Source organism: Aptenodytes forsteri, unplaced genomic scaffold, assembly GCF_000699145.1.
Source record: "Aptenodytes forsteri isolate BGI_AS27 unplaced genomic scaffold, ASM69914v1 Scaffold212, whole genome shotgun sequence".
Classification (NCBI taxonomy): domain Eukaryota; kingdom Metazoa; phylum Chordata; class Aves; order Sphenisciformes; family Spheniscidae; genus Aptenodytes; species Aptenodytes forsteri.
The window spans coordinates 2,182,486-2,193,344 of record NW_008795487.1 but is presented as its reverse complement, the minus strand read 5'-3'; the positions used below and the strand labels follow the sequence as shown (position 1 = coordinate 2,193,344).

Below are 10,859 nucleotides of genomic sequence, written 5' to 3'. Positions count from 1 at the left end.
GGAAACACTGAGACCCCCTCCACAGCACTCTCTGTTTTTACACAGGCTCGTCTGTCAGCATTTTCCAAAGTGCGTTTCACTTACTCACATGCAAGATGCTATTTCTGTCCTGTCTGCAGAGCGTGCAAGAGAAGCAGCGGGAAGAGGTGAGCAACTTCTCCACTTCCATTGCTCACCTGCTCAGTCTGGCCAGGTTTTGAACAGGACCTGGCTCACTGCAGGTGTGCTGAGGCCTTTCGGGAAACCCCAAATTCAAGAGTCAGCTTTGGTGTAGTCATTGGTGTGGGAGAAAACCCTGCACAGTTTGGGCAAAGGGAGAAATGTCGACAGGCCAGATTTGCCCTCCCAGAGAAGACAGAGGAGGTGAGGGTAATGCAGCAAGAAACCCGAGCAGATATATACAGCATTGAAGGCAGGGACAAGGACTTCAAACTCAATATTGAGCAATATGGACCACAAAGAGACAGAAGAAAGCTGACAACAAGTGAGATTACTCTAAGTTCAGAGAGTAAACTCAGGGGAAAGAGAAGAGAAGAAAAAGGAAATCTAAAGGGAAAAGGGAAAAAGGAGAAAAAGACTTGAAACAGGAAAGGAAAAGAGAAGTCATGCATGCAATAAGAAGGTGAAGCCATGCATGCAATGAGAAGATATGGAAAGCAAAGGGAAGTCCATGTGTCTATGTGCAAATATGACCCCTGACGGGACGACTCTATGGAGCATCGGTTTTCAGTATCACAGGCCACCCTGGTAGCTCACAGGCTGTTTGTACCCTGACATGTGTGGTCACTCAGCATTTTCATGGTAATAACTGAATGCAGAAAAAAAAAATCCATAAGCATATTTTAAATATGGTTGCATAGTTTATTTTCAACAGCATAAATGGTGTCCTAAAGACAAGACAGAAGAATTCCTGACAAGGCAAATGGAAACAGGCTAGCAAGGATGTGAAAATGGAGTCTGGATACTACGAATAAGTCTGATCACCAAGAAAACACCTCGGGAGGAGTCCCACAGCAGAGGAGCAGTCCAGTTCAAGTCATCACTCTTAAAATGTTTACTAAAATCTGCCATATCATTGCTGGTACATCACTGTAACATGAAAAGACAAACCAGGAGTCAGATTCTGCTTCGAGAACCACAGACTTGAAAATCCAGAGCTGGTCATCAGAAAGTTCAACAAAACTAAGCTCGAGCTTGAAGAGGTTTATGGAAAGTCACAAAAGCTATCAAGGTGTAACACAGATTAACTTTACCTCTCTAACCTATTGCATTATGCCACGGGCCCACAGAACAAGGAATATCTTCAATTCCAAACAAGCACGCTCTTAAATGTGGATTTAGAAATCCTCACACAGATAAATTCTGCAGTTCATTGGACTTCTCCTTGTCAGAGTTACTACAAGATGCAAGCATTTCTTCTTTGTTATTTAGCGTCAGTGTTCAAGCAGCATAAAAATTCTGCGGGATCCCTTTCACACCCAGGCCTGTTATCTGTTTAAAAAAATAAAAAATAAAAGAAAGGAAAAAGATAAATCTCCAACTGAGTGCAACATTCAAATGTTGTACAATAGATATAGCAACCTACCCCTACTTCAAGAGGAGCCCAAAAAGAGTCATTATATGGAGTTCTTTAGAACTCTTTAAGATTAAGATCTTTAAGATTTTCAAGCACCCCTCCATAATTTTGCTGATTTACACATTATCTGTGGCCCTTACATGTGGTCCTTATCTCTGCATTAACCAAACGAGTCATAGCAACTTTTAATGCGCTTTGCCCATGCAAGACAAATGTGAGTTTGGAAAATACCAATTCCCTTCTAGAACTGAAGAAGTGAGGAAGAGAGATAAAAAAGCCAAGGCTCAAAATTATCTTTTGGTATTTAACTCTCCTGTGGGCTCCTAAACTCCGCTGCTTGAGAAATCTATCAGTTCTCAGCCATGGGAAATCTGTTCCAAGCACTGCTTTCAACTGGAAGGTCCCAGATCCCAGATTAGATCCCCATCCCTCCTGGAGCATGTCTTCATCCTATTGCCAAACTGATAATACAGTTTGGTTTATTCCATTTCCCCTCATTTACAACCCTTCCCTTTCATGCTATGGTCAACTTTCAGAGAATGATGGCAATTGCTGTTTCAGAACTGCATTTTATTTTCCTGATGTAGTTTTTACTAATGGACTGAAAAAATGAAGAGAGAAACAATTTTGGACTCAAGAGCCCTGGACAAAAATGTGGATTATTAGTTACTCAAAACATAGCACCCACTTTTAACAGACTGAAAAAAAAACCGAAAGTTTTGGGATTGGGATGCAAAGCTTTGCCCTGGTGAATTTAAGCATTTAATTTCTAAAGGAGCAATCTATGTTGTAAATATTTAGATGCCCCAATACAATTAAAAACCGAGAATTAAGAGAGTGACATTTCCAAAACTGTTGAAAGATAGAGGAGCAAGACCCAATTCCTTACAGTGTGTTACAGAATATGCTATACAGGGCAGACCCAGATCCACCAGCTGCCTTCGGATCCCGGACAGGTACCGACTTTGGCTAACCAACATATCAACACTATTACTATAAATTTCTCCACATCTTCCTTCCAAATGCATGAGCAGCTGTGCAAAAGCAGCTGTGCCTGGCCGGGGGACGAGCAACGTATCTGGACCAGCACATCAGGCGACTGGGATGAGCAAGGGCAGCCGGGGGGGCACCTCACTCTCCAAGCGCAAGGCTTGGCAGGTCTGACGTATAGAAAGACATAAAATCTGCTCACCTTGAAAATCTCTCCTGCATGAGGTTCCCTGGCTAAGGTGGTCTTATCCAGTCCATCATATGCAGAAGTCACGTACATTTCTGAGTAGTCTTTTCCACCAAAGCAGCAAGAGGTGATCCTCGGAGTAGGCAGCCTCACAGTTTGGATTCTTTTTCCTGGAAAAAATATGTGATTGTTTCCTAATGTCCATTTTCTAGGAAGCATGTAAATATGAATGTACTATTAGTGCCCATGGTGCAGCTGTGGCATTTACTCAGAAGGCATCTCCCCTTCAGACAGGCCATATCCTAAAGGACAGTTTGTCCTTTCATCTGCCTCACCCCTAACTATTTTTCAGCCTCTTCCCTACATCTGCGAGGCTTCATTTCCTTTTCTCAGAATGAAACAATAAAGTCTTTGAAGCCAGGAAGAGCAGAGACAACTGGGTCTGGGATGGCTGTCATTCCCTAACAGTGTTTCCCAGTTAAACATTTCAACGCTGAGAATTTTTTCTTTTTTAATTGTAGGTTTATAATGTTTCGCACAATAGATATGCAGTGACTTTCTTTTTTTTAAAGTGGATTATTAAGATTTGGATTCTTTTTCCTGGAAAAAATATGTGATTGTTTCCTAATGTCCATTTTCTAGGAAGCATGTAAATATGAATGTACTATTAGTGCCCATGGTGCAGCTGTGGCATTTACTCAGAAGGCATCTCCCCTTCAGACAGGCCATATCCTAAAGGACAGTTTGTCCTTTCATCTGCCTCACCCCTAACTATTTTTCAGCCTCTTCCCTACATCTGCGAGGCTTCATTTCCTTTTCTCAGAATGAAACAATAAAGTCTTTGAAGCCAGGAAGAGCAGAGACAACTGGGTCTGGGATGGCTGTCATTCCCTAACAGTGTTTCCCAGTTAAACATTTCAATGCTGAGAATTTTTTCTTTTTTAATTGTAGGTTTATAATGTTTCGCCACAATAGATATGCAGTGACTTTCTTTTTTTAAAGTGGCATTATTAAGAAGTGGGTGTGCTGCATCAGCAGACCGTGGGAGCAGGGGTACTCGATGTTGGGAGGCAGCACGGGGAGCAGCACTCTCCACGTCATCGGGGCCTGGACCAGCGACACTCATGGCAACCCCTGGGGCAGAGATGGGCAATAAACGACACTTTCTTATCTCACCTTCAAACCATTCCTCCTGGCTGCCTTTCCTCTCGTGTTTGTGGCACGTAGGTGACACTCAATATGCACGTGCTGGTGGAGGCCTTACCTGTCTCTGGGTCTATACGAATTACTCTCCCGCCATCAATACAGGCCACCCAGAGCTTCCCTTCTGCATCAATGCACATCCCGTCGGGCATTTGCTCCTCCTTTTCTAGATGGTACAAAAGTTTGGGGCAGGCTGCAGGGAGAGTTACGAAGCCGGTGTTACATGGGCTGGTACCAGCTCGGTGTCAGATCCCAGTCTAACGTCTTCCATGCTCTTGGAAACAGGTAAGTTCATTTTCTGTGACAAAGATGTGCTGCAAAATTTATATCACATATGCGCTTAGCAGATGTGTTAAAAGCCTAACTTAGCCTGGCAGAAACAAGCCCCCAGTAGAGCCATTGCGATTTGGGATTGTACTGAATTAGGGCTCCTATTATTTCACCAAGGAAGAGAACAAAATGGCTCTGTCCCTCTTGTTAACCCACTAGATGACCATGACTGCCGCAAACGCAGTAACTTTTCCTGGACTTTCATTGCTCATGGCAGCCTGGACGTCTTTTTATGAGCAATACATCATGTAAGTAATGACTTGAATTTGAATGTTGGTAATAAACAATCTTTCACGGGTAAAGATCAAGAACTTTACTTATTTTCATGGCCAATCAAGCTACCAGTTTTGATTAAGCCTGGACACCAACTGCTCGTGGTCTAGGCTGCAGCGCGGACAGGTCGGTGGGCACATGCACAGACCATGGAGCGGTGCCCACAGGCAGCAGTCTGCCTGCTCTGACCCAGCACCTTACGGCCATTACACCACCCAAAAATAGTCACCAGCATAAAGCCAAGGCCAGGAAACTCAAACTCATTATGTTTTTGTATTTGGGGGAGAAAAAGTAGCATTAAATCTTCTGTAGCAATCTTATCTCCTAAAATCTGTAGAAATAGATTTTCTCAGCAAAATGAAATCTGAGTAACTGTAATTATTTGTACAATTTTCACCCATGATTACACAAAGTCCACACTGATCAGAGTACAAAGGCAGTTCAGCCACTTAAATTCCCATGGAGTATAACGGGTTGATACAGCACAAAAATATTTCAGAGTTTTGAAATGAGGTTACATCCATTTTGCTTGCACTTAAATTTCCTTTTTGCAGATATTATAATAAAAAATGTTTGTCTAGGAAATGAATTTAAGTGAAATTTGCCAAACATCTGAAGACAATTTTAATTTCAGAATTGGGAAACTTCGGTCATAATGATAACTTGATTCTTTAAAGACATTTCTGTGATATACATGCATGCACATTCTGTATTTGTATTTATGGAGCTAGTACAATCGAAGCATTCCAGTAGATGGCACTCAAGAATAAATAGCATCCTATAAGCTAATTCTCACTCTGCAGTATAAGTGGCTTCTTCCCTGCAGCTCCTTGAACAGGTCTAAATATAAGCCAGATGAAAGTAAGTTGAAGGATTGTCAAAAGTTTGTTCACCAAATACACCTGGTTTGTAACTAAACTTGAGAAGAATCACAGTCAGCCTGCTGACAAGCAGGTATGAGATCTGTCAAATAAATCACTGCATATTACACACCCAGGTCTTGCTGCAGAAAGAGTAATAGCACTACTTGTCACCGAGTTTAGAAAAGCACGTGTACCGATCTTTCCAGCGTGCACATCATAGCTGAAGGCATGCACAGCGTATGCCAGGCTGTCGATGTGAAAGAAGGTCCTGTGGTCCAGGGACCAATCCAGACCATTGGAGATGTCCACCTGGTCTAACTGTTTTATTACCGAATGGTTGGGGAAAAGGGTATAGACAGCGCCTTGCCGCCTCGCTCGGACCCCCAGTGCCGTCTCTTCAGCCATCGTACCTGAAATGGAAATGGGAGCACCGGTTAGAAAGTAGAAGCTTGTTCCTCATGCTTGATCAAAAACCTCCTCTAAGTGTTACCAAGAGGTCCTAGGGAGAAAGGACCTAACCAGGTCCCATCAGATTGATGAGAAGGAGGAAAAGGGGCAGGTCAGGAGCAGCTGCCTCCTGCGGAGGTGATCCCGGGCCAACAAGAGGACGAGTTTCTGAGTTGCCATGGGGTTTAAGTCGTAGACACCAAAGACCCAAAGGAGCACCACAACACACCAGGGGCTGAGGTTTTGCTCACAGCAAAAGCCAAGATGCAAAGCAAGCATCCTGTGCTTTTTTTGTTGTTGCTCTTTGTAGGCTACTTTTATCATTTAAATGGGCTGTGACCTTAAAATACAGGTGCTGTAAATCACGGTTATCTCAGAAGCAAGTGGAGAACACCACAGAAGTGAGATTTTTTCTTAATGAATTTATGCCTCAGTGTTATGCTCGTTATTTAGTTTCTGATTCTCTCTTCTCCAGAAAGGAGAGAGCTCTGCAGCAACGGGATGGGAGGCACTCGAGGGGGGCATTTACGCCTTCTTTTAACTGTGACAGACTGTCTCTCCTTTTAGAAGACCTCATGAGCTTGTTTTACAATGCTTGGCCAAAACCCCTGTTGAAAGCATTGATCCACCATGCACAGCTAGGAATGGGTGTGCAAAGTAGGTTTTTCTTTCTTATTCTTGCCCTTAACTCTAGTGACACGCCAGCCCTCGAGTATAACCATGAGTCAAATGAATTTCCTGATTTTTGGCAAATTTGAAATAAGAAGAAAAGGCTGGCTGGCAAAACAAATACAGAGCCATTTTCACTCCCATCAGTCACTCTCCACTTCCAGCGTGGACTGCTGTGCTTGGCTCATCATTTATATGGGAGGAGAAAAAACGCAGGGGGATCTTGGCTGAATTGCAACCAGTGGCAAAAGTCCCTCTTGCCTTCAGGAGGCCGAGGATCTCTCCCCATATCCCTGTTTCCCATGGGCTGACTGGGGAAGGCCGTGTGTGAAGGGTACAAGCTGCAGCTCATCTTCTGCTGCATCCTCCTCTACACCTCCAGAAACCTTCCCACCTGCGTGAGCCCTTCACCGGCTTTTTACCTCCCGTGTAGGCAGACGTTTGAAAAACACCATCCGCCAAGTAGAAGGGGAGCCTTCCTGCCAGACAGCCCTTGTCAACAGCTTCTGTCCTCATTTAGGTCAGAGGATGTGGGGTCCCTTGTCCTCCTCCATCGGGCAGTAACAGAGAAGAGCGTTCACAAGACAACTCATGCTCTCGATGGTGGTTTTTGTGGGGAACTCAACAGAGGAATTGAGAACACGGAATAAAATGCACTATAGAAAATACACTGTAATTAGTTCCTCTTTGCTCCGGGGGAAATTTCCGCCAGGAACTTACCAGCAAAAAACCTCCCCTTTGGATCCACTTTCCCATCATTGAACCTGTTGTCGGGTTTATCCTGCTCGAGCTCAAGGATGGTGGTGACCGCCTGAGTGTCCCAGTCCAGAAAGGCAAACCTGGTCCCCAGGGCGATGACATAGCCCCCGCACTGCCGCAACGCCACCGAGCCAACGCGGGCATCTGTGGGCGAGAGGGAGTAGGAGATGGCAGGCAGCTCTGGAGCCCTACCCCTCCCCACCTCACTTCGAGCATCTGGGCTTGATTGGGACATTCCTGACCCAGGAAATCTGAGCTAAGATGCTCAGATCCTTCTCCCTTCGGATCGTTAGCACATCTCACTGTCTCTGTGCTCTCCAGATCTTTCCACCTTCTGGGCAGACACAGCCATTAGGACTGTACCTTTTCCTCTGCAGGTCCCAAATGAAACATGCCTTCCCATTGGGGCTTAGCAAGGGCAACAAGTGCATGGCCCTCCGCACCTGAGCATGGTCCCCTCTGCTTGGCTGGCTCAGGCCACACCATGCTCAGCAACACATCATGGGAGGACAGGGTGTGTGGCCCCATGGAAAGTAAGGGAGACCACCATGCTGCAGGACTCCTACAAGGAGGGAGGGACAGGGGCGGACAGAGAAGACTCCCAGGATGAAGCAGTGAGTACGGACTCTTACCCACGGACACGCTCTGCACCTCGTTGGTGAGTGGGCTCCAGCGGCAAACTTTCTGTGAGTTAATGTCTACATAGACGAGTGCGCTCTCCCTTTCTTCCCAGACTGGGCACTCTCCCATCCTGTTCTTCTCCTTCACAACGGATTCGATTTTGATGGAGGAGGACATGGTCTGAGGGGAGGAGGGTTTAATGAAAAGCTCTCGTTGTGTGAATTTTTCACACCTACGATGCTTAAAAGCAGAGTTTGTAAATGGCAAAGCCCTCCAAATCCCCCATGAGTAATTTTGGAGGTTCCTGTGACATTTCCATAGCCTCATGGCTGGAACTGAGCTTGAGGTGCCAAGGCTTCTCCTCAGTAAAACTTTCCTAGGTGAGAGACTTTAAACCAGAGCTGTTGATGAGGCACCTGCCTCCAGGCAAGGGAGTGCTGGGGACACGGCCCTGAGCCAGGACCAAGCTGTCGGCTGGGGATCGGTGATCCCAAGGGTCCCCCGGACCATGGGGAGGGACCAGTGGGCAGCAGCACCGATGGGTCAGAGACTTTCTGTGGAAAAACAAGGCTCTGCCTTATTAATGCAGAAACATTGGGAAGATGTATATACACCCCTACTACCGACTGCAGTTTGCCACGGAGGCCACTGCAGACCAAGTGCCTGTTCCCACACCAAGTCAGTGTGAATATGCAAACACCGGGGAAGGCTCCTGCCTTTGAAATCCTGCTGCTTTGTTTTCCCTCCAAGTGTTTCATCTTCGTCAGCCCCCTCATCACCCCAGCCAGGGCTCCAACCCCTGCCGCAGACTCCAAATTTCACCCTGTGCCAGGCTGCGGTGTGTAATTACCCCAGTTGCTGCTTCGGGGGCAAAGCCGCCTATGAAGCTCTGATCCCAGGCGCCTGCTCCTGCCAGGGGGGTGTTCATGCCCCGCCTGCTCCGTCCCCCCATCCCTGTTGCAGTGGGGTGCCCAGAGAGACACCGACCACTCAGCCATCACCCTGGCACAGGGGGCCCAATCCCTCACATTTGCGTTCAGAACCCGATGATGCCCTCCAAAACAGGTACCTCGGCCCCTGGGCCTGCCCTGCCCCTGCTGCGGTGTGGGATGTGAGCAATAACCTCCACCATACAGCTCTTACAAAAGAAAGGGGCCTACTCGCTGCCTCAGTCACCGCTAATGGAGACGCCACCGCTGCTACACCCATCAGCCTCGGCACATTTTTGTCCACAGATTGGAGAGAGATTTCTTGGGAGGCAGACAGTCCCTGACATAACACTATTCCACAGATTACTGTCTTCAGGCGGGCAGGGCATTGTTTCCTAGTAGGTGTGCTGATGATAAGGTTTACAGATAATTAATTAGCACTAATGCGCTTCAAAGTACGTGGGAAGAGCCAGTAATCACCGTGAGTGGAAACGCCAGAGCTGGGGACCCGGAGTCTTCCCTGCTCCCCGGCCCCAGGTATGCATGGCAAGGAGTCACACAGCCAAGGTAAGGTCCAAACAACCCATTTATCAAATATATCCTTCTCTTTTCCAAGAAAAATTGCCACGAGAGGCTGGGCAGGGACCTACTCTGGCGCAGAAAGGTGCAGGCAAACAGCATCAGTCTGAAGTGTAAATGAGGATACGCAGCAAGATGCCAGTAAAACTTCCTAAAACCTGTTAAGCCGTGCTTGACCTGGAGGAGTGAGTTTCTCTTGGGTTAAAGTTTTGTGTCATGTGTCTGCCGCATTTGGGACCCGAGGCTGGGAGACACAAGGCTGACTTTATTGTATCATGGTCTGGAAAACACAGAGCTGCTCTCGCCCTGCAGGAAGACGGGGTTCGGCAGCAGCCCGGCAGCCGCGCAGCTCCCACAGAGGCAGAAAGTCGCCAGATCTGCAGCAGCCGGTGTGTATTTGTCTCGCCGGTTGTTTCATTGACCCAGCCAAGCCTTACTAAACCTTTCTCTTCCCACCAGCTCCCATTTCATTTACTGCCCCTTCTCCAGCTTCTGCAGCAACATAACAGGGGCTGGCAGGTAAGACATGATGAAATACTGATTCACAGACCCGTCCCGCACGCCACCTGAGGAGTACGCAGTCACGCCATTGCCAGTTGTTTCACAAGGCACAGGCAGGGGAGAAACCAGCCTGCCTGCACCAGCTGCCTGCTTACCCCTCTCATGCCCACCCTGCCGATGCTGCGGAGACTTGCCCTGTCCCACGGAGCCTCAGCGCGTATCCACCTTCCCTGGCTCCACATCCAGCCTCAGCGTCTCTCCCCTCCACCAAATAAATAGCTTCCGTGTGCCCCTCCAGCTGTGGGTTTTTTTCAAACAGCTGGATATTTTGGCTCAAATTTCCCCCCTGTTTTTAAGAGGATTGCAAGTAGAAGGGAAGATTTGTGCCTTGCTGGCTGAGGTTTCACTAATTTTTACAAGCAGCTGAAAACGGAGGGTTTTAACAGGAAGGGTCATCCAACCCTAAGAGGCAGCGCTGCCCTCCGAAAGAGTCCCCACAAGCTGGCAGGAATGCAGCCCCTGGTGCCCCCCGCAGCCGGTGGCCCACCTCCTGCCGCACCCTCCCTGCCAGCACTCCATGGAGCTATGTAGCAGCGGCATTTCACAGAATACAGCGTCTCAGAGAGAAAAATGAGGAAATGACCCCAAAAGCCTTGTTCAAAACATCCCGGCTTCATCAGTCCTGAGGCATCCTGCCGCCTAGCACCTTTTTGTGCAGCACCTCGCACCCTGCCTGCCACAGCACTGACCTGTCAGAGATGAGTGTGCAGTGAAAAAAAGAGCAATTCCAAGCAGAAAGCACCAAATCCTGCCATATTCTCCCCAAACAAAATCCCTGAGGATAAAAACATCACGTTCACCCTGCCTTTATCCTCTCTACAACGTTTTGTTGGTGTTTTAGCCTCCGGGACTCGTGCCTAAACCCCTCACAG

General features: G+C 47.3%; 1 protein-coding gene across 1 annotated transcript; it reads right to left on the bottom strand.

Moving 5' to 3' along the window:
* Positions 1–1,030: 1,030 nt before the first annotated feature.
* Positions 1,031–8,095, bottom strand: LOC103900631 (regucalcin). The gene is made up of 6 exons (XM_009281344.1): positions 7,930–8,095; positions 7,259–7,441; positions 5,617–5,832; positions 4,018–4,149; positions 2,769–2,923; positions 1,031–1,491 (listed from the first exon to the last, which is right to left on the bottom strand). Exons 1-6 carry the CDS (start codon positions 8,093–8,095, stop codon positions 1,441–1,443), a joined length of 903 nt encoding a protein of 300 aa, XP_009279619.1. The 3' UTR covers positions 1,031–1,440.
* Positions 8,096–10,859: the final 2,764 nt, after the last annotated feature.